This window comes from Protopterus annectens, chromosome 10.part0 (assembly GCF_019279795.1).
Source record: "Protopterus annectens isolate FY-2018-M chromosome 10.part0, PAN1.0, whole genome shotgun sequence".
NCBI lineage: Eukaryota > Metazoa > Chordata > Ceratodontiformes > Protopteridae > Protopterus > Protopterus annectens.
In genome coordinates, this window is record NC_056744.1 from 1,694,818,451 (window position 1) to 1,694,843,334 (window position 24,884).

At 40.6% G+C, this 24,884-nt stretch overlaps 1 protein-coding gene across 1 annotated transcript in view; it reads left to right on the top strand.

The window, feature by feature from the left end:
- LOC122814435 (zinc finger protein 160-like) overlaps positions 1–24,884 on the top strand; it is a 100,709-nt gene that overhangs the window by 54,829 nt on the left and 20,996 nt on the right. The window contains 2 exon segments of the mRNA XM_044087015.1: positions 6,172–6,298; positions 7,688–7,915. Coding sequence (XP_043942950.1) covers positions 6,172–6,298; positions 7,688–7,915 — 355 coding nt within the window.

A 24,884-nucleotide genomic window follows, 5' to 3' on the forward strand; every position in this document is an offset into this window, starting at 1 on the left:
TTCTCTCATCATTCTTTTGGCAGATTCAAAACCTGGGTGACCACAATGCAAAATGTCTATATATTCATGTTGTAAGGAAGCAGAAACAACAATTTTAGGACCTTTGAAAATAATGCCATCTTCCATCAACATCTCATCTCTGTAAGGAAAATAGGTTTGCGCTTCAGGTGGTACACTAGATTGGTTTGACGGCCATCCAGCATTAATGTCATGATTTGAGCTTTTGCAAAATTGGATCAGTCTTTTTATGATCTCTCAGCTCATAAAGTCTCATGGTAGAAAAGTTACACACTGTCATTACGTCAAAGTCAAAATTCTCTGTGTCAAGCTGTTCCATTGTATTTCTGGGCAATCTTGATAAGGTATCAGCCAGATAAAGAAGTTTGGCTTTTGTATAGATCATTTTGAAGTTGTAGTTTTGCAATAAGAGCTTCATTATTTGTAGTCTTGCTGGAGCTGAATGCATAGGCTTCTTTAGAATAGTAACTAGAGGATTGTGATCAGTATCTATCTGAATAGTTTGACCATAGATATAATCACGAAACTTTGAACATGCAGATACTGTTGCCAAAAGTTCTTTCTCAATTTGTGTATATTGCATTTCAGTTTTGGTAAGTGTCCTAGATGCTTAGGCTACTGGTCTGCCTTCCTGAAGAATAACTGCACCAAGGCCAAATTTTGAAGCATTACAGGAAAGAGTGACTGGTTTATTGACGTCATAGTATCTTAATGTAGGTGTGATGGCAGTTTTCTGCTTAAGGTCTTCAAATGCCTTCTGGTGCTGTTCCAACTAAGACCCTTTGCCATTTTTCACATCAGCTTTCTTAAAGGTGCTGTCAACTTGCTGAAGTCTGGTATGAACTTACCTAAATAGTTGACCATGCCAAGGAAACTCTGTAGAGCTTGAATGTTATCTGGTACTGACATTTCAGGAATAGCTGCTTGCTTGGATATGTCTGGTCATAAGACAGTGATGGTAAATAAATGACCTATATATGTAACTCTGGTAGTCTGAATTTGCACTTCAGAAGATTGAGCTTTAAGCTGACTTCACGTGCTCTGTCTAGAACTTTCCTGAGGTTTATGTCATGCTCTGCTTCACCATTGCCTCCAACCAATACCTCCAACCAATAAATCATCTACTATTATGGCACAGGATAACCTGAAAAAATTTGCTGTATTCCACGCTGGAAGACTTTACTTGCAGAATTTATTCCAAATGGCATCCTCAGGAATCTCTATCTGCCAAATGGGGTACTGAAAGTAGTTGGTAATGAGGATTTGCGATCAAGAATCACTTGCCAAACTGAACATTTTGCATCCAAGACAGAAAAAACAGTGGCATTCGGTATTGGAGATGCAGCCTCTTCGACTGTATGCATTGGATGATGCAGTCTCTTCACTGCATTGTTCAAATCTCTTTGGTCAGTACATATTCTCATGTTGTCTGAGACATTTTTGTGAGCTGCTACTATAGACGCCACCCATTCAGTTGGTTCTGTATCTGGACAAATTACACCATGCAGCACTATTTTAACCAAGTGAGCTTTGACATTTTCCTGCATAGCTATCAGAGCTTTTCTTGCTGGTCTGATTACTGGATTGACCTCTAAGTCTAACTTCATAGAGTAACACAACTGGAAGTTTGCCAAACTTGACACTGAAAACATCAGCATACTATGAGAAAATGGCTTCAAAACAATTGAAACTAGGAAATGCACTTGTATGATGAACTTCTTTGGGAAAAGAAAGCTGATTCATTCTCCAACTGTCTAAGACCCAATGATGACTGCACAGGTCTATGAACTACATAGAATAACAAGCTGTAACAGTTCCTAGCCAAATAACAAGAAAGCACTGCTGAGCCTTCAGTTTGAATTTCTTCACCTCCATAAGCAGCACGTTTCACACTACTAGCCACATTGAGTTGTTCATTAGTTCTCACCTTAGCGAATGTGTCTGTCGATATAACATTGCGCTTTGAACCAGTGTCTACTTTGAGCTCAGTGGATTTACCATTGATCTGGACAGTACAAAACACTTCATTCTTTGCCGACAAATTCACCATGCCAGTCTTTTCACCAGTTACTGATGGATCATCTACATAGAAAGTGGAGTTGCAGTCTACTTGATCAATTTGCTTTTTTGAGTGACCCTTCTTTACAACTCTTTGGGATTTACATGATTTGCAAAATTTTTGAAAATGATTAAATTTTTTACACTTGTGACGATGCTAACCAAATGCTAAGCATCTCTCTTTTGGAGTCATGATTGGCACCACAATTGTGACAGTTAACAATAAAGCTGGATTTTGGTTTTGCTGATTCACTCCTGTACTGCACTGAATATACTCATTTCTTAGAACTTGCTGGAAAACTACATGGTTCCCCTGGTGAACCATCAGGGGCTGTGGCTGTCATGTGCTTAGGCCTGCTTCTGTTTGCCATGTGTTGCATGCTATATACATTTGTTCTGGAGCCTGCTGAGACCATGCTCTTGTCACTTGCAAGCATACTTGTTTGCCTTTCTGTAACTTCGTGGATTTGACAAATCTCAGTATGGCTTTACGCAATGTTAAATCACTACCACAAAGCAAAATCTTTCTCGCAGTAGCACTATTAATACCACACACAAGTCTGTCCTTTATTAACTCATCTTTTAAGTCACCAAACTGACACATTTTAGCTTTGTTTCTTAGGTCAGTAATACAAGCTGAACAAGTTTCCCCAGTTTCTAATCTCTTGTGTAAAACAAATGCCTCTCTAATGTAATATTCATCTGGGGGTTGCACATTTCCCTGAATTTGTGCTTCAAACACTTGGGGGTCTTCCCTTGATTCGGCATGCACAGCAATATGACAATTTTCACCTTCTCCCTCCTATACTGCTGGTGCATACACAAATGAATGCTCTTTCAATGGCCTTTGACCCAGCTAGGTTTAGCAAAATGAATGCCCTGGTGCATGCATCTTTGTCAGAATAAGCTGCTTGTATAAAATATTGTACTCTTGCTCAGATATTCTCCAATTCTCTGCAATATGCTGATCAAATACAAGTGGTGAGTGTTTTCAAAATCCATATGCCATATTAATTATATATTGTTTCTTCGCTATTTGGTTTCATATTAACACATGCCAGTGAAGGGTTTCACAAATATGCATGAACACACACAGATACACATATGCCAGAAATTTATGCCAGTATTTGTAACTTTGTCCAATAGCACAACAAGCCTCTAAATAACTGAACTTTGTGAAATAAGTCTCTTGGGTACTGTAATACTCTTGAAATTGCTGTACTGCAAGAACTTAACTCTAAACAATGTAAGAAACATTTCAAATAACTGCACTGTGCAAATGAACTAGGCAGAAGAAGCTCAGAGTAAGAAACATTTCAAAGTAACTGCACTTTGCGAATAACAATACACAGCACACTGAAACTTCCCCAGAATGGTGGTACCTTACTAGATAATGCTTTACAGTGCAAGAAACACTCTGTAATGGTGGCACTCTGTGAATAGATGCACCCAGCACAAGAAACGTTTTAAAATTACTGTGTTTTGACTGTACTTCACAAAATAGTTGCACTTTGCACACAGACTCTTTGGAATACATTCACAGTAATAAGCACACACTGTAAGCACTTTTGCACACTTTGAGATACTTCAACTAACTCTAGTTATGTCCTCGATACAATACAAAGTTGTAGTTATGCCAAAACACATGCCATCGCCTTGCTTTATTTATGCTTAATGTGTCCTTTTTGTCCTTGTTATATTTGTTTTGCTCATTTAATTTCTTTTCCCATTGTGATTTTCTTGTGCACATTTCACTCTAAACATGCCCATTTTGCTTTAAACATACTCGTTCTGCTTTTCTCATAATTGTTTTATCAGATATCTTAATCTTAACCATTCCTTTTAATTAATAAATGTTTTATGCCTCTTGCTTGTCTAATAATGCGGTTCGTGCCTTGTAATGCTCCATTTTATCTTTTTCATAAAATGAACAGTTTGTGCAAGTTTTCATTACCTTTGGTTCTTTTCTGGCCCTTTTCTGTGCTCGTTTCTCTTAGTTTGCCTTCACTGTTATCTCTGCACCTCGTAGCTCTGAATGTCAGTCTCTGGAGTCCCGGTTCTGACATGTTGCTCGTCTAGTCGGGATGTAATAGACGAGTCTTTTTTGGGTTCTGTTCAAGCAGCTTTATTATGTACAAACACGTCACGATTGAAGCTTATAAACTTTAACTTGGGTAACGTATATACAAACTAGCTACATTCATTCATACATGCTCACTCTCTGGCTGCACTTTCAAAATAGCACTGAGTATAGCACGTGCTTGCTGTTTATATATGCATGGTCAGTCCTTGATATGCTTCTTAATGATACAGCACACACACACTGTTCTACAGTAGTTATGCTTGATTCTTACATAAGGCACTACAGAAATGTGTGAAAATTCATTAAATGACAGCTTAACTGCTTTTTGTATTGTGTATTAAGTGTTGCTCTTGTGAAGAATTGATGGTTTTCTGTTTCACAAAAAAACCCTCACAATTTTAGTGCCAGGAGCACCCGTACAAGTAGCTGCATGGCATATCCTGTAACCTGATAAAAATGATAAAGAGCTACATAAATAAAAAAGCCTCTTGCCTCCAAAAACAGGCATTTTCCTTTAGTGACTATATTCCTCAATGATATGTCAGAAAACCATGCAAATATCATATGTACACATTTACAGAGCATATGCAGTTCATATATTGGCCGTCCCAGACTACAGAAGCAGATGGAAGAGCACAGAATTCTTTTTATACAATAATTTTATAAATAATAATTAAGACTTTTTTTTCTTAAAAAGTTTCCATGTATAATAGCAATAATCGACAGGGTGTGAGTGGTGCAGAATTTATCCATGGCTGGCTTTATTTAATCACTCAGGCTTCACCCTATTGATCAGATTGTGCCATCTGTGGGTAAATCCTGCATTTGCCAACACCATGTAGTGGATTATTGTTAAATGAACCAATATCCAAACTGCAGAATAGTGGTTCTCCCTACTTTTGTTGCATAATTTTTTACTACTTTTGTTTTTTGTTTATATATCCTTTGTTGATCAGGTTATTCCCACAAGACTAGTACCCTGTTTTCAGTGGAAACCCAATGTGGTATTTATACTGTCTTCCTCTGCTCTCTTCAATAAGTGCATTAGGGTCTTTTATATCTACCTGAAGTCCACCAGCTCTATCAGAAGCAAACATAAATTTAACTGATGTAACCCTTGATCTGGACAGACTATTCCTCTTCGAATATATTTTAGACCACAGTTTTGTCTGAGCCTTGCTGCATTGTAATTCTGTATGCCTCTAGTCTTACCTGCTGCATACTGCTGAGTCCTGCACAAATGCAGGTAACATTAGGCACTGGCAAATGATTGGTTTTGGGTTATCTCTCCCACGGCTGTTATACATATTCTAACCCAGCTGTTTCCATACTCCCTCTAGCCTTTGGATCCCATCCATTTTGCCACTGGCCATTAAATTTTATTAATTTCACCCATCAGTTTCTCCACCACCCCAGAGAGGATATCTTGTTCCTGCTACATCTTGACTGTAATCTTGGACCATTTCTTGTAGATTTCTTAAGTAATCCTCCATGGTTAGTCATCCTCTGATTACTCTGCAGCTGTCTTCCAGTAGTTTCTACAACTATCTCACAGCCCCATGCCTTCTCCATCTTATCCCTGCTCCTACCTTTTCATTCCTACTCAGCTATGATCCCACTTTTTTCCACATTTCAAGGCTTCCCTCATTCCTTTCTGTTTTCCTGTTCCTTAAATTAGATCACCCAGTCTTTTTCTAAACATGGTCTTTAACTGGAACTCTGTGCCCTCCTGCTGCTGACCTTAATGTGTGTAGAGACAGAAATAGCAGCAAGGGACATTTTTCAACTCAAAAATGAAGGCATTGTTACTTGCATAATTGTAGAAAGGAAATTTGTACTTGTTAATGACGGATTAGTTTTACTGTTTTAACTGCACTTCTAGTAACAAATGTCACTGCTACCCTGCTGAAATAATAATGCAATTTACATTGAATACATTAAAAGAAAAGAGAATATTTTACACCAGTTGCAGTAAAAGAAAAGATGAACTGTGTGCTGTGTGTCTTTTACAGGCTCCAGAATCCTTTGAGGATGTTGCTGTTACTTTCTCAGCAGAGGAGATGAAGATGTTAACAAAACAAGAGAAGGAGCTTCATAAGGAAGTGATGTTAGAGAACTATGAAACCTTAGTTTCAGTAGGTAGGTCTTGTCACATCTTAAGGAATGGTTTTTATTCTAAGACTTATGAGTACCTTTTTAAAATGCTATGCTGCGATGTCTTGTGTGTTTATTTGCTACCTGAGTAAGTGAACCAGTCACTGAGGACTCTTTTAGTCATAATAAGCCATGAGTCTATATTATATATTCGAAGTTTCAAAACTTCAAATCCCATATGTGCGACAACATATGATCGAAGTTTGAAACTTCGAATATATAATAAAACATCAAAAAAAAAAAACTTACCTTGATGCTCTGAGAAGTAGGCAAGCCCCCCTGCACCCCGCCATTACATTTAGCCTTTGTACTTTTCAGAGTTAGATCATATGGTGTCGACCATATGACATTCGAACTTTGAAATGTTCATTCATGTAATAGGAATCCTAAGCCACAATGAAAAATCTCTCTCTCTCTCTAGGTTCATAGATTGGTACTAGGCTATCGGCCCTAGGGCCTATACAAGCCTAGCGCAAATAATCCTCGAAAATACACCAAGTACCACTACGACTCTGGAAGTTGCAAATCTTTTATGGAAACAACCAGTCAAGACAGTAAGCACTTTCGGGTTACATCCAAACCCTTCATCTGACATAAAACCATTGCACTATCCTATGCATTTTAAATACTAAAAAAGGCGCCAAAACTTCATTACAAAAATTTCATCCCTAAATGATCATTTTGAACTTGGCCAGTAGATGGCAGCGATAATACATATATTTCATTTTAAACCATTCTTTAGTTAAAAACCAATAAATAGCCTTAGTATGCAAAATAAGAATATATTTATATGAGTGTATAAAAAAACACAATAAAATCAACAGTGAAAATGCATATAAAAAACATAAAAATATGAAAAAAAGCACATGAGGGCACACAAAAAAACACATAAATATGCATATATATAAAAAAAACACCAAAATAAAAAAATAATAAATAAATAGATGCCTATATCTAATATGTATGTGTGTGTGTGTGTGTGTGTGTGTGTGTGTGTGTGTGTGTGTGTGTGTGTGTGTGTGTGTGTGTGTGTGTGTATATATATATATATATATATATATATATATATATATATATATATATAGTTCATATATTTCATCTCCATGTTTTAAAGGTCTGTCCTTAAGGACATATAGTTCATATATTTCATCTCAGTGTTTTAAAGGTCTGTCCTTAAGGACATATAGTTCATATATTTCATCTCAGTGTTTTAAAGGTCTGTCCTTAAGGACATAAGCTCCTATATGTTAGGTTCTAATAACTTTACACACCCTGACACCAACAGGACCTATGATTTTAAACATTATGCTGATTGCAAGTCCAGAGATCTTGTCTATTTAGCTAGCTGCATGAAATGTACACGCTTCTGTATAGGCAAAACAAACCGAACCTTGACAGAAAGAGTAAGAAAGCATATTTATGCCATTAACCGTGAAGATGAGACCAATGCACTGGCAAAACATGTGTTGGATCATGACTTTAGTCATAAGTTTAGATTCATGGTGCTTGAGTTGGTTAAAAATAGTAATAGACTAGGAAACATTAAAAATTACACAGAGAAGGAAGAGATAAAATGGACAATTAGGATGCAGTCAGACAAAGGTAATGGTTTAAATGACAGGATATTGATTAAACCATTCCTTAAGGACAGACCTTTAAAACACTGAGATGAAATATATGAACTATATATATACTAGATATAGGCATCTATTTATTTTTTTATTTATTCATTTTGGTGTTTTTATATATATGCATAGTTATGTGTTTTTTATGTGTCCTCATGTGCTTTCTTCATATTTTTATGTTTTTAATATGTATTTTCACTGTTGATTTTATTGTTTTTTTTTTTTTATACACGCATATACATATATTCTCATTTTCCATACTAAGGCTATTTATTGGTTTTTAACTAGAGGTCACAGTTAGACGTTGCCCATTCAATTCTCAGAGCGTCTTCTGTGTAGTGACATGCGTGAATGGGCGTTCCTTCGGTGTGTGTTAGGCCCGGCAAGCCAGCACGTAAAAATCTACTGACAATCATTAGCGGACTGGAGTTCCACTGTGGCGACTCCTAACCGGGAAAAGCCGAAAGACACAAACAAACTAGAGAATGGTTTAAAATTAAATATATGTATTATTGCTGCCATCTAGTGGCCAAGTTCGAAATTATCATTTAGGGATGAAATGTTTTGTAGTGAAGTTTTGGCGCCTTTTTTAGTATTTAAATGCATAGGATATGCAATGGTTTTATGTCTGATGAAGGGTTCGGATGTAACCCGAAAGCACATAACTGTCATGACTGGGTGTTTCAATAAAGGATTTGTGACTTCCAGAGCCTTGGTGGTACTTAGTGTATTTTCGAGGATTATTTGCCTTTTGCTTTTGCACTCTTGGTACCTCTATCCTGAAGCTGTTTTTGGATTTTACTGAACTATACAAGCCTAGCCATAACAATTCCCTGGCTATTTCTTCCCACACTATTTACTTCCTGGACTCCTGTCTAGCAGGGGAGACTGACGTGATCCTTGGGGTGAGTTTCCTTTCTCCCATACAACCATCAAGGTTTCTTTTGAAGAGGCCAAAGAGAAATGGGCTAGTCTATTCCAGAGTCTGGGGAGTCTCTGGGTCAGGAACCTATCCCTCCAGCATGTTTTGTTTATTGTGATGACAAGGTTTAGATCCCTGGAGAGTGTGGCTCTGAGGGATTGGGATGTCTTTAAGTGCAGCATGTCCAACAGTGCTGGGTTTGACATGGCCTTTGTATGTTAAGCAGAGATCGCCTCTAGGATAAGTAGGTGGTGTGTGTGTGTGTGTGTGTGTGTGTGTGTGTGTGTGTGTGTGTGTGTAATGGGAGTGTAGGGTGCATAAAAGTAGGTTTGTGCAACTTCTGAGTTGGTATAAGTAGCAGGGGTGTGGGGGGGTTGCCACTCTGCAAAAAGTGTGTTACTGTTATTTATTTTGTGTTTTGTAGTTATGTTTTTGTTTAGTTTGGGGGAGGGTTGGATGTTTAGTTTTATTTTGTTTTTTTTTTCCCGTTATTTGCAATTGTCAGTATTTTGAATTTTTGTGTTTGTGGTCATTCGGTATTCTGGTCTTGAAGTACTGAAATTCAACATTTCAGTATTTCAAGATTCAGAAGTGGACCCATATATATATATATATATATATATATATATATATATATATATATATATATATATATATATATATATATATATATATATATGTTTCATCGAATGACTATAACGTCGATGGAAAATGTCGATTTCCGACATGTCTAAAAGGCAGAATGTTGGAAAAGGCATACCCGAGCTTCCTGGTTCAATGAGGATGATATAGCAGGAGGTGACGTCGTTCACCTATGCCATGCACATTAATGTACCTTTCGCACTAAACCGTCAACTGTACATTAGTTGTACTATTTTGCAGGAGGACTATGTCCCCTGCACCCCCACACCCCTACACTTTAAATAAACCAATCGCACTACAGTGAGGAAATGGGCTAATTCCCTGTTCCTCACTGAACTGTGACCTCCCTACATGAGGTCAAATCTGAAATATCGACCTACACTACCCATTCACTGTAGCGGAGTCTATCGTTTTTGGTTTGGCATTATGCTGACTTGGAAACTGCAAGTCGATCACCTGCTAGTCGACCGATGCAGTTTCCAAGTTTATATATATATATATATATGGATCCCTATCACATGGTCGACAGGCCAAATGATCGACTTTCATTTGGTCGACAGTTCATTTGGTCGACAAGCAGTTTTATGTGGGGGGCTTTGTCCCCCACACCCCCCCTAACTATATATATCAACTCCAGGGTTGCACAACATTGGGGAGGGGGGAAAATCTGCCTGTCGACCAAATAAAAGTCGATCAAATGGCTTGTCGACCATCTCAGGTAGACCCATATATATATATATATATATATATATATATATATATATATATCTATATATATATATATATATATCTATATATATCTCTATATATATATATATATATCTCTATATATATATATATATATAAATTTAAATAAATATCATTTTTTTTAATTTATCTGTATATAAAATATAGATACATAGGGGTTGAGGATGGATGAATGTATATGTGACTTTTTTTTATATAAACAAATATTCTTAAAATAATGATCACTCTGAACTGGGATTTGGTAAATATGGTGAAAAACAAGAGTACATTAAGGACAAGATAATGACTCATAAAAAAGCTCATAAAAATCATACTTTGTCTTGTCTAGTAAGTTGTATTAACAATGATTTTGGTGCAGTTTGGCATATAGACCAAGTTTATTATACATTAGAGGGCAGATTCAATAAGCCCTACATGGTAGCACACTGTTTTGTATTCAGTAAGCTGCTGTACAAAGTGTATAGAACCGTGCAACCACTGTAAACACTGTGGTATACTAATTTCAACATAAGCAGCTGAACTGTACGCTAATCAGCCAATCCAAGATGGAGGAGCTATTCATTAAGATATAAAACAACTATATAGACTCAGTGCTGGTTTTCCCTGCAAATTCCAAAACCCATTGGAATACAGCCATGGAAAGGAGTTGCAGTTACTGCTGCTGTTTATAGACCATGGCCAGGAAGAAGAGTTTTCAAACCCCAGTTAACTTTTCTGTATGAGGTGGAAATTGTGGAGTGTTACAGGGTAGGCAGAGACACACTACAGGAACTCTGCAACCTCTGTCTTCCTCAACTCATACCCAGGGCAAACCGAGGGGAACCAGTATAAGTGGAGACAAAAGTATGTGTAGCACTTAAGTTTCTGTAGCTAAAATTCTTTCAGAGACCAACAGGGAGCATGCTAGGAGTGTCACAGGCACCACATCCAGTATCCTCCATCAGTTCCTGCATGCTGTGCTCCAACATGCGAGTGACCGCATATATTTTCCCCATACTCCTGAGGACAGGGTCACAATTATGCAAGAGTTCTACCCTGTAGCACACTTCCCTGAAATACTGTGTACCATAGATTGTACACATAAAGAAATCAAGGCACCACCAGGGGTACAGAGAAGGATCTACATAAATAGAAAGGGTTTCCACTCAATTAACTGCCAAGTCATGTGTAATGCTAAGGGAATCATCTTGAATGTATATGCTTGCAACCAAGGTAGTTACCACAGCTCACATCTGGCACACCTCCCAGCTGTATCAGATGTTCACAAGAGGTGATATCCCACAGACTCATTTACTGTGGGATGCAGGTTATGCACTGAAACCATGGCTAATGACTCCCATTAGAAGTGAGCTCACACACGCTGAAGAATGCCATATTGAGGTACATGCTCAAACCAGATATATCATAAGAGTATATGTTTGGGCTGCTGAAGTCGTGATTCTGCTACCTAGGTACAGCTGGGGAAGCCCTACAGTACAGGTAATGTACATCTACCGAACTCTTCACCCTGTGTACCATACTTCACATCATCATCCTGAGAAAACATTTTCAGCAGGATCAACAAGGGGAAGGGACACACATCCCACCACCAGTGGCACGGTCACCACAGTCACAGGTGAGGAGTCAGAGGGGGAGCCAGCAGCTGCAGACGTAGGCATACTCAATACACCCTCACATTGGCTAAGAGGCAATGCATAGCACTCTCACTTACCACCTAAGGGGATAAAACCTTCATCCTACACACATACATATAGCAACATTGATGCCAGGCAATGCTCACAACCTTTAACTACCCATGTAATGGCTGTGTACTCCTAGCATCAGAAAGACTCATCCCTGAACTAAAACTGTAGCAACTGCTGGCTTTACAAGGTAAGTGATGAACCTGGAGTGTTAAAACAGAATTGTGTAATAATACAAATGAATAGCATATCCTTGCATGTTGTTACTTTGTAATGTAAGTAGTAATGTAAGTAAAAGGTGGGTGTTTTGTACAGCAATGGCTTTAAAATGTGGCAGCAGAGACTTATGTGAATACATGTCTTCTCTATCAAGTAATGGGCCTCATCAAAGATGGACACAGTTGTAACTCTCAAAAGTACCGATGGTCAATGAATGTCCTCAGTTTGGCCTCATACTTTTGTACTGGAATCATTAAAGTGAGAAGTTAGAAAGTAATGAGACACATTTCATTTTCACAGTTCACAGCCCTCAGGATGGGGTGGCTGCAGTGGTGCAGCAGTTAGCATTGTTGCCTCACAGCAAGAGGTTCCCTGGTTCAACACTCACCTGGGCTGCCTTCTGTGCAGAGTCTGCATGTCTTCTCTGTGGCCACGTCAATTTCTTCCAGGTACTCCGGTTTCCTCCCACATCCCAAAGACATGCTGTAGGTGGATTGGACACACTAAATTGACCCTAGGTGTGTGTGTGTGCATCTCTGTGGCCCAGCCTGGCAACTCAACACCATAAAAACTCCACTGCCAATCATTCTGCAGACCGTTGTTCTGCTGTGCTGACTCCTAACTGGAAAAATCCAAAAGGAGAAGAAGACTTCACAACCCTCAGAAGATTCTTAAAAATAAAAACTATCAACTGTCTAACTTTCTGAGATCAAAATATGTCAGAAGCACAATTAGCATAACATCACAAACACAAGTATACTAAGCACTAAGTCAGTTATGCCCCCTCAGAACAGAAACAAATCCTGTGTACCCATGAATCCAAAAGATAGAAAGCAAGGCTATGGCACACTTATCACTTGCACAAGGTGTTGTGTGTATGGGGGCAGGAATTGACACAAAAGGTGAGTGAGTATATGTAAGTAAGAAAAAGAAATGGGTAGATATTTGGATAAAGTAACAAATAGCCTGAGACAGAATAAGCTTTAAGCTTCACAGCTGAACCATTTAACTATTGTGCTTGTGTGTCTTTATGGGCCCTCTAAATGAAATTGGTGTGCGAGTGTCTGCATGAACACAGCCAAGCTCTCTGCTAGCTCTATGTGTTGGTATGTTGGACAGGTATGAGCCATGCATGGTAGTAGTGGCAGTTTCATTGTTGTACCTTACCATGAGACCTGGCTCTGCCAGGAGTTGTACTGGCATGTCCACTACCACACTCAGATGCACTGCTGCTACTTGTCACATGACTGTTGTCTGCTGGATGAGCTTCCCTAATGAGGATGCCCAGAACCAGGACCCCATAGACTGCCACATCTGGGTGTGGACACCTCAACTACTAATGGAGCAGTAGAAGTAGTGCAACTATAGGAGCATGATCCCGGGCATGGCCACATTAGCTAACATCAGATGATGTGGCTGATCTATGCCCATGTGAATGCCATCTCCCTACAAACAGATGTTCCAGCATGTCATTGATCTGATCCATTGATTAAGCAACATGGTGGAAGCAGTCACACATGTTATCCTGTACCATATCTACAACCCTATGGCAACATGGTGGAAGCAGTCACGTATGTTAGCCTGTGCCACATCTAAAACCCTAAGCATTTCTCCAGAAGACCTATTGGAATGGCCTTGCACCTCCATGATGGCCCTAAACATACATCTCGTGACACAGGAAGACACACCTGGATCAGGTGGAGAATGGAGAGCAAGCCTCCACCAAGCACCCCTAACAGCCCTCCTTCATGGCACTTCACCCACACACTGGCTACAGCCAGAGTCAGCATACACTGAAACCACAGTAACCACACTACCCTGATCAAGTGTCTCACCCTCCATCTGTCCAATATCTGAGGACTCACTGGACTGGTTGGCGCAGGCCTACCGTTTGTGTCTGATGGAATTACAGGGGATGGATGAATGTCAACTTCAGGCTCAGATTCAATCTCTGCACACACTGACTGTGCCTGTGTTTGGCCACCATCATCAGCATCTGCTATTACTCTGACATCAGGAGGTAGGAGCCCCACACTTCCACCGTCATGATCACCTGTGATAATAAGCAACAAACACAGGACAAAAAATAATACCTACATGACTATAGTCCAATATATGCTAACAAACTAACAGTGGTCCCACTTTACAGGCAGCACAGTAATACACACAACAGCCCTGACACCCACATCACAAACTAAATATTTCTTTGAACTGCTCATCAGTACTGACATAAAAAATGTCAAGAGGTTATCCCCAAAAAAGAAACCTCAGTCAGCACCTGTCACCCCTGTCAGTAAGGGACACAGGTGGAACCCCTGGAACAAATTTGTGGTTTTCCATCCACTCATCAAAGTTGCACTTGAAGATGGTCAGTGAGTACTCTGACATATATTGGAAGACTATTCCAGAGATAGGGCAGCCTCTGGTAGACAAACCTGTCTCTCCAGCAGGTTTTGTTGATGTCGCATATTAGATTTAGGCCTTTCAAGTTGGTAATGTACAAGGAGTTAGATTTACTGATATGTAGCATCTCTACTAGGGCATGGTCCGATATTGCCTTGTAGGTGAGACACAGATCACCTCTGACCAATGTGCACGATACTGAGGAGAGTGATAGTGATTTGAGCCTGTCCACTTAGGATGGGTGTTGGAGGCCATGGACTCTCTTTGAGAGGTATTTCTGTGGCCTTTCCATTTGGTGCATGTTTGGAGAGGAACATACCAAATGGGGAGTTGTACTCCATTATTGGCTTAATGAGGGAGGAGTACAAAAAGGTAATGATCTCCTTTTTTCTGGGTGCAATCCCTTTACTTGTGAGATGAACTAAGTAAAAAGCTTTTCTCACCACTGCCACTTCATGATGGTCGAATGTGAGATTGTTGTCAACCTGAGTACCAAGGTCTGTCACCACAGGTTGTATGCTTTGGGGTTGCTGTTGATGTGGTAATCGGTAGGGGCCGTGTTTTTGCCAAGTGGTATGATGATACATTTTTTGTGTTTAACTTAAGCCTATGACTTTGGCAGTGGTCATTTGTTGCTGTGAAACCCTCATGCAGTATGTTAACATCATTTGTGGAGTCAATGACTGCACCCAACTTATAGTCATCCACAAATTTGATCAGCCACAGGCCCTTTGATTTTGCCTGGATCTCTGAGAAGTAGATGCCAAACAGTAGGGGTCGCAGGACCGATTCCTTGGGGAACACCACTACTAACAGGACTGCTGTCGGAGGCAGAGCTGCCTACTTTGACCTTGTGGTTCTTATCAGTGAGCCAGTTGGCCACCCAGCTAATGAGATAGGGATTTATGCCAACTTGCGTTAGCTGTTCAATGATGCCTGAGTGGGGGATTGTGTCAAAGTGATCAAAACCAAAACTAACTCCACACGTAAGGCAGGTGCAAATGGCCAAAAAGCCAACACAAAGTCAAGAATGGAGGCCAGCACCAAGAGTGATTACTCTGTTTATTCCAAATAATGATAAATCAAACTGGTTTCGGCAACTTTGCCTTCATCAGTGATTGCCATCTAAATTAGCAAACAGTCTATATATACACCCAGCACTTCAATTCAATCAAGCATTTAAAGGTACAGCAATAACAAATGCTGAAAAAATCCCTAGTAATCCAAACATTGTATATTATTTATACTACATTATTCCCGCTACAGGTGGTCCATTGAGACCTAGGGAAAAAAGAGCCCCTAGCCTTACTATCCAACTTTTTTCTTTATCATTCAGAATACTGTGCCACCCAAACTTATTCGATCTATCACCCCATATTTTGTCAATAATACAGAAATGAAATATTGCTGATTTATGATCCCATACATATCTATAGAGTGCATTAGTCATATGTTTCTGATGTCACTTAAATGTTCAGACATTCTAATCCTGAATGACCTGGAAGTTTGCCCAACATAGAAAGATAAACAGGGTTGTGTCAAAGGCCTTGGCCAAGTCAAGGTAAGCTGTATGTACTGACTTTCCCTCATCCAGGGCCTTTGAGATTGGGGGTTAAGTGCTTGGAGATTGCCTATGTCCTTGTTTATGAGATCCGTAATAATATGCTCCATGGCTTTACAAATCAGACTTGTCAAGCTAATGGGTGATAGTTTCCAGGGTCAGTAGTGGCATCACCTTTGTGCAAGGCGATGACAATGGCAGTTCTCCACTCTGCTGGAATGAAGCCTGTACTTAGGCTGCAGTTGAATAGGGTGCTCAATGGCAAAGCTAGTTCTTACTGGAGATGGTGCAGAATGCAGCCTGGGATATTATCAGGTTCCATGGCATCTGTGGTCTTTGCCTTGGCTAGAGCCTTTAACACTTGATCTGGTTATGGCTGAGGGGGTTGGGGTTAGAAACTTTGAATGAGATAGACCGATGATCTCATCTCGCCAGAGAAGAACATAACTATAGGAGTAGTACAACAGTCGCCCATCTTGGTGAGAACCAAGTCTGGAATGTTATTTCCCCTTGTGGGGATGACACAAACTGGTCTAGTGCATTAAAGTTGATGACGTCAAGGAATCATTGGGTGAGTGCATTAGTGCAGGAATAGTTCACCCAGTTTATGGTGGGGTAGTTGAAGTCAACAAGGATCATGGTGTTAGGGGGTACCTTGACTGAGTCAAGTAGGTCCAGGTAGGAGGAGTGAGTGCCCTAAATTATGGCGGGGGGTCTGTAGCTGGCTATAACTTGGATTGGTGTCTTGCCAACTGTCAGTTTCACCTGGAGTAATTCCAGTGCATCATACTGGCAAACCAGTCTGGAGGTGTGCCTCCCCTTAATGAAGATAGAGACTCTACCACCCTTAGTCTTTCCATTCTCATTTTGGGGGTTGGACATTGTGGAATGAAGTAAAATATGGTAAGGCAAAGGTGCTCTCCACAGATCTGAACCAAGTTTCCTTGACTGCACAGATGTCAGCATCTTCCAGTGCAAGGAGAGCCTCCAGTGAGTGCATTTTCAAGTTAACTCATTACATCCATCCAAGTGACACCTCCAGGTGCATCTGCAGTTAACTCCAACTGATGCCTCTAGGCATCAAATATTGCTTTGTTCATATTTGCATCAATAACTCTAAAAACATGCTATGTACAAGGTTTTAAAATATTTCATCTTGAAGCTTACACAATAGCAGACCCAACTGCATTAATATTTGATCTCTGCTTAGTGCAGGTAAATAGATATTAACTGTTGTTTTTATGATATTAATTTATATAGATATGATTTTCACATTTTTCTAAGTATTTCGACAACCAAGTAAATTAGACAGAACTCCTTAGCCTTATACAAAAACTCTTAGCTAGATGATTAAAATGTTACTGACAGTTGTGTGTAGCTTGAGTAGTTGCAGAGATATTGTAACTTGTTTATAAAATATTACAAATTTAATACTGTATTTACTGTGACTTTAGTTTAAGACATAGAACCTAAAGATTACTACCACTGTAAAAATAGATGTTCTTCATACCACATTGCTGCAGTCCTAACACTTGGGTAGTCCGCTGTCCCAGTCGGCCCGAATACCAAAGTATATGGCTGACGTCGGTCAAGGCGCATTAGTCTGACGTCAGGACGTCAGGGTACAAATGCGCATGACCGACGTCATATCCTCAGTCTTTTTTGCCGCATGGTCCGATGCAGAAGCAGTTTTGCAAGTGCAGGTTGGCGTTCTGAGATTTTCCGAAGTCGGAGTTTCAGACCGAATCCAAGTTGGCTAAGTACCCCGTTGGGGATTATTTTGGTTTTTCTTGCCTCAGTATTTTACTGGATGTCAGAAAAAGTGAATAACTGTATTTCTTGTGGGAAACAGATACCTCATAGGGATTACCATACCTTGTGTATACCTTGCTTAGGGCCTGAGCACGACGTTGTTGGCTGTCGCTCTTGTGCTAGATTTAACAAACGCACTATAGAGAAGATTAGATTGTGCCAGGTTAGTTTTTGGGAAGCGGTGTAATTATAAAATGCCGTCGGATGCTCCGGCGCTTCGCAAAAAGCGCAAGGACAAAACAGCAAAGCCTAGGCTGGAAGAACCGTCCGTCCGGACGTCGGTTCTTTAGAGGCTCGGTGGAGCCAGGGGTTCAGCCAGAAATTTCTTTGGAATCCCAGGGAGAGACTTTATTACTGCAAGATGTGACCTCTCAGGAGGTAGGCCAGGCGGAAGGGGCTTCTCAGGTAGCTGTTCTTCCCTCCCTTCCTAAGGTGGTTAGGCCCTCCCCTGCTGTTTCCAAGGCTTCTCCCAGGGGCAGGCCAGGTTTTGTTTCAGGAGTTACCCCTAGTTCTTCAGGGTCTGTACCTAGAAGCATATGCTTAAGATGGCAGAAGATTTGATTAAAATGATTAGAGGTTCTATGCCCACTCCTGATAAGAGGCCTAGGGTGGAACCTGAGCTTGGGAGTTTTGAGCAGTGTTGGGATGCTTCTGAGTCTTTGGCTGAAGACTTGCAGGAGTATTCCCCTTACTCTGATTCTGATGTAGATGATTCTACTCCTTCTGCTTCTCCTCCTGAGGATTTTTCATTTTCAGAGACTCTTCATTCCATGAGGGAGCATTTTAAATGGGAAGGTCAGGATTTCTCTGATTCCAGGAAAAGGCTTAGGGAATTTTGTTTCTACCCCAGCATAGGCCTTTAGCTATACCTCCTGTTCTAGATGTGGTAGAGGATGTTTTTGCAGAGGCTTCTCTGAACCCTGACTCTTTGCCTCCTGCTCCAGTTAAACCGGATAGATATTATAGGGTGCCTGAAGCTCATAAGTATCTTTTAAGAGTCCTAGGGCAGACCCAGAAACTGTTTCACAGGGGCCTAAAGGTGTTAAGGCTTCTGTTGTTAAAAATCCTGTTCCTCCAGATAAAGAGGCTAGGGCTTTGGATAGATGGGGAAAGAAAGTGTATACTTCTTCCACTTTGGCCATGAGAGCTTTGAACTGCCAGTTTCACATGTTGAAATACCAAAATTATCTCCTTTCACAATTAAAGTCTAAGGCAGATGCTTTGGCGGAAGGTATTGAGTGTAAAGAGTTGCAGGATTTAGTTCATGTTTCTGAACAGGTGGGTAAGCATTCTTTGCAATGTGGTTTTGATGCTGTGCAGGCCTCTTCGAGGGTGGCTGCCACTGGTTCGTTCTTCGCAGGCGCCTGGTTGAGGGATCAGAATTTAGCTGAGCATGTGAAAACAAGGATTTTAGATGCTCCCTTACAATCTGATGTGTTGTTTGGTTCGCCTGTGGAAGCAGTTCTAAGAAAATGGAAGACAAGGCTAAGTCTATGCAGACTGTTAAAGATTTTTGCAGGTTCAGCCTCCAGTTTAGTAGAAATTGGCCTACCAAGGGTGGACATATCCTGCTTATGATTCCCAGTCTAGGGGTTGGTCTAGGCGTGGTAGAGGCAGAGCTCAAGGTTCTTTTAGGCCTAGAACAGGAGTTCACCTGCTCAGTCTTCTGGTGAGGGCAGGGGTCAGTCCTTTCGTAAACAGACACAATGACCTGCCTTTTCAGCTGCCAGAATCTTCTCGGCTGGCAGCACCTTTGGGAGGAAGGTTGGCACTTTTCAAAGAAAACTGGAGTTTAATTACCCAAGACAGATGGGTATTGGATATCATTCACCACGGTTACAGGTTTTATTTCCATACCTTGCCTCCTTTCAAAGGCATGCCAGACATTCCTTCACAACAAAGATAAGAGGCTCACAAGCAAATTTCTCTGTTGCTCCAAATAGGGGCCATTCATCCGGTTCCTGTGCCAGAAAGGGGCCTAGGATTTTATTCTCGCCTGTTCCTAGTACCAAAAATGCGGAACACGTGGAGACCACTTTTGGATCTGTCTATCCTCAACACTTATCTGGACATTCCCAAGTTCAAAATGTTGACGTTACAACAGCTTTTACCTCTGCTGGGCCAAGATCACTGGATGGTAACTTTGGATCTCAAGGAAGCTTACCTTCATGTTCCTATCACACTAATTTGCAGGAAGTATCTGCGTTTTCGAGCTGGGAATTCTCATTATCAGTTCTCTGCATTGCCCTTTGGCTTATCTACTGCGCCCAGAGTATTCACAAAGATTCTGGCTCCAGTGATAGCTTTCTTCAGGCTAAAAGGAATACAAATCTATCCTTATTTGGACGATTGCCTGATTCTGGCTCAAGGAAGGGACGTGCTTCTTCAGCATTTGGAATATGTGATAGCAGTGCTAAGATGCCTAGGGTATTCTGTGATCGAAATAAAGTCCAGTCTAGTACCCTCTCAAGACATGTGCTTTCTGGGTGTGAGACTGAATACAGCAACAGATGGCCTTTTAACCCCGGACAAACAAAAGAATCTTTCTCTTTACTTCCATCAACTATCTCATCAGTCCGGGCTGACTGCAAGGACAGTCCTTCAAGCCTTAGGGTTCATGGCATCTTGTATTCTGGTACTTCCCAATGCCAAACTGCATATGAGGAAGCTACAATGGTATCTCAAAAATGTATGGACACAGCACTGCCAGGATTTGGACACTGTCATTCAAATAATACCTTGCATTCAAAAGGAATTTTTGTGGTGGGCTCAGGAATGTCACCTAAACAAGGGACTCTCTGTGACCCGGCCAGAGGCGAGTCAGATTCTAACGACAGATGCCTCAGACACAGCTTGGGGAGCTCATCTGAATGGAAAGTGGATACAAGACAAGTGGCCTGCCAGACTGCAGCATCTACATATCAACATGAAGGAGATGTTAGCAGTCCAGTTTGCATTACTGGCTTTCAAGGATTTACTTCTTCCAGGGCAGGTGTTGATTCTAACAGACAACACAACTGTCATGTGGTACATCAACAAACAAGGGAACACATTCTTATCCTCTATGCAGGCAAGCAATGATTTTGTGGGAGACTGCGTTAAGCTTGCAGCTGAATCTTCAAGCAAGGTTTCTGCCAGGAGCACAGAACTCCTTAGCAGATGTGTTAAGCAGGCAAATCATGGATCCCCACGAGTGGAAACTGGATCTTCATGTATTTCAGACATTGACAGTGTCATGGGGAACTCCAGACATAGATCTGTTCGCTTCTCCACTAAACCACCAGCTGCCAAAGTTTTACACGAAAAGGTTTCATCACACAGCCTGGAAAGTGGATGCTCTTTCTTTCAGTTGGAAAAATCTTCATGTGTATGCCTTTCCACCTCTGCCTCTCCTCCCAAAGGTACTTCTGAAGGTCAGACAAGACAAGCCACGGATGATTTTAATAGCTCCAGATTGGCCTCGGCAGCACTGGTACCCATTGCTGAGGAGTCTGGTAAGGAAGCCTCCATGGCCCTTACCTTTGATTCCACACCTATTGTCTCAGAAGAACGGGCATCTGCTCAATGTCAAGCTTCACTCTCTTCATCTAACAGCTTGGCATATTCTGTTTTGAACCATAGCAGGTCTCAGCTTCCTCAACAAGTTTTGAATGTGATTATGGAAGCCAGAAGACCTAGTACAAGGAAAGTGTGCATGGGAAAATGGAAGAGATTTTTATTTTGGTGTGCAGCAAAGGATTTGGATGTTTGAGCCAAATTTGAGTGTGGCTCTTCAATATCTTACTGAGTTATTGGACAAAGGTTTGTCTTTCTCTTCCATTAAGATTCATGCTGCAGCAATTTCAGCTCACTATGATTGTGACCCACCATTGTTTTCTCATCCTTTGTTCAAGCAATTTCTTAGAGGGCAAAGAATATAAGACCCCCACGTGAGCTCCTACTCCTGCTTGGGACCTCAATTTTGTGTTGGAGAAACTCACTCTACAACCTTTTGAGCCTGCAGCTACTGCTGAATTTAAATATTTGTCATGGAAGACTGCTTTTTGTTAGCCATTACATCTGCAAGAAGGGTGTCTGAATTGCAGGCCCTTATGGCGGTTGAGCCTTTCCTGATTTTTCATAAGGATAGGGTATCTTTACATTACTAATCCTTCCTTTATGCCTAAAGTGGTTTCTAGTGTGGCTTTGAACCAAACTATTCATTTGCCTACCTTTTATGCAGATCCCCAAAATAAGGGGAAAAGATTTTGCACACTTTAGATGTACACAGGCAGTTGCGTTATTATTTAAGCAGGACTAAGGATTTTAGGCAGTCTCAGCAGTTGTTTGTTTCTTTTGCTTTGAGTTCTCAGGGCAAGCCTGTGTCAAAACAAACTATTTCTAAGTGGATTGGGTTTTGCATTGCATTTTGTTATTCCCATCATGGCAAGGAGATTCCAGCTGGGATTAGGCCTCATTCCACTAGGGCTACTGCCACTTCAACAGCATTTCTAAGGGGGGTGGCAACTAAGGATATTTTGGAGGCAGCTACTTGGAGTTCAGTGCATACTTTCTCTAAGCATTACCACCTTCCTCTCTACTCTAAATCTAGGGCTGGTTTTGCCACGGCTATTTTGCAGGGCATGTTGTCAGCTCCTGCTTCCTTATGATTTGCCAGCCTCCCTTACCTCTGCTTTGGGATTCTACCCAAGTGTTAGGACTGCAGCAATGTGGTATGAAGAACATGGTACAGTTTTGTACCTACCATAAATGTAGATGTTCGAAGATCCACATTGCTGCAATCAATTCTACTTCTCCCTCCTTCCCCTCTGTGTTTAGGGTGGTTGTCTTGAAGTGTGGTTATACTCTTGTAAATTTGTATATATTGTATTTATATTTGGTGCAGGAGTGTGTGGTGTTTTTTGGTTTTAGCCTTATCTTTTTAGGGTCTTCTGACATCTGGGGCAAGAAAAGACTGAGGATATGACGTCGGTCATGCGCATTTGTACCCTGACGTCCTGGCGTCAGACTAATCTTTGGCCTTGACCGACGTCAGCCATATACTTTGGTATTCGGGCCGACTGGGACAGCGGACTACCCAAGTGTTAGGACTGCAGCAATGTGGATCTTCGAACATCTACATTTATGGTAGGTACAAAACTGTACTTTTTTGCTGAAGAGTTTGCCATTTATACATTTTTCATAACTGCTATAGTTCTTTGTTTGAAATGTGAGAACATAATTTCATTCTGTCAAAAGACTTGAGGTCTGGCCATTGGAAGTTACAGTGCAAACTTCTTGAGCTGTATTGGCGTGAATGAGTTAAGGATCCTAGCGTTAAGCAGCATGACCTTCAATTTGATTTTTGACAGATCTTTTATGTTGGAAGACTTGTCTTTGCGACATAGCCTAAAAAAGGCACAATAGGGAGGCAAGAGCCTTGGCCAGGATCTGGAATCCCAGAGGTGACAGGTAGAGGCCATCTCTGGCAAAGCATTGTGGCCTGTCAACCATGTAACCCCAGGCAGACAGATACTGGATCCCCTTGGAAAGACACCAGAAACTAAGCCAATTGTTGAAGTCAGTTATTTTTTATTGGTATTGTGATATCATTCTTGGTGAAAGTAGGATGCAGCTTAGGGCTAGGGTAATACCTGCTTGGGACACACACTCTGAGAGCTTAATTATGACTCTCTTCCTAAGGTCCAGGGAGGTATGTCAGAAGTCATTCACACCAACATGGACAATGACAGAGTCCTACTTATACCTGTTGTGGAGAGACTTAAGTGTGTGCATCATGTGGAGGATTCTGGCACCTGACAGATGATTGACCATGACTTTTTCCTTGTTGAGCCTGATGAGGGTGATAGTGTGTCTCATAATTGAGTCACCAAAGACTAGTATGTTTAGGTTATTGTTGTGCCTTATGGGCTGCATTGATTTATGGTTATGCCTTATGGGCTGTGTTTCTGAGACACTGGTGTGTTATCTACTGTATATGATTGTTGTGTGTGGAATGTTTGTGAGTATGTTGTGGAGGTCTCTGTTGTTTAGATAAGGTTGTACTGAGGACCACTGCATAGGTGGGTGCGTGTTGTGCTTGGCTATGTGATGGTGTGGTGTTTGTGCTGGCACTCTCCTCTTTGTCAGGAGTACTGACTGTGGGGCAAGCGAGCATGGATTCTAGGTTACTGATGTAGATGGTTTTCTTGCAAGTAATATATATATATATATATATATATATATATATATATATATATATATATATATATATATATATATATATATAGGGTTAAACCTTTTTGTCCTTTATATGTCCATTAACGATGCTAACAAGAACTTGCATGACAAGTCATCCCAAGCCCCTGTGTAATCAACCAGAATATGTTAACTGTATCAATTTGCAACTATTACCCCCAAAAGAAATTTAATGTTTAACAGAACTTAAGTCAGTATTTTGCAATACAAGAAGTATTTAACAATTGAGATAGGTAACCTTACCTGAAACTACTCCTGGAACATACTTGTCCTCCCTAAAACTGCAGCATCAATGTCAGTGACTGCTGTACTGCACGTTTCAGTGAGCTGTCTGGATCCCTGACAGTGTCTCCTCTGGGCCAATGAAATCATTTCAATGGTCCTATGGTGCACCTGATTATATGTCCTGTTCTGGCCACCTACTTTTTCAAGAAACTGTTCAAAATTCATTTTGAGTATAAATCCCCCCTCAAGAAAAAACAGATAAATTTTACAATGTTATTTTCCCTTTAAAGGGGTTTAATTATTTTCCCAACCAATAAAAAAAAAAAGGTTCAAATATAAAAAATTTGCTTGTTTCAACTTTTTTCAATTCCCCCCCCCAAAAAAAAAAAAAAAGGGAAAAAAAAAAAGGGTTTAAAACATCAAAATACAGAGGTAACAATAGTAAATTTTGTTTGTGCCAAACAGAAAAGCAACTTAGCTCCCCATCCCCCAAACA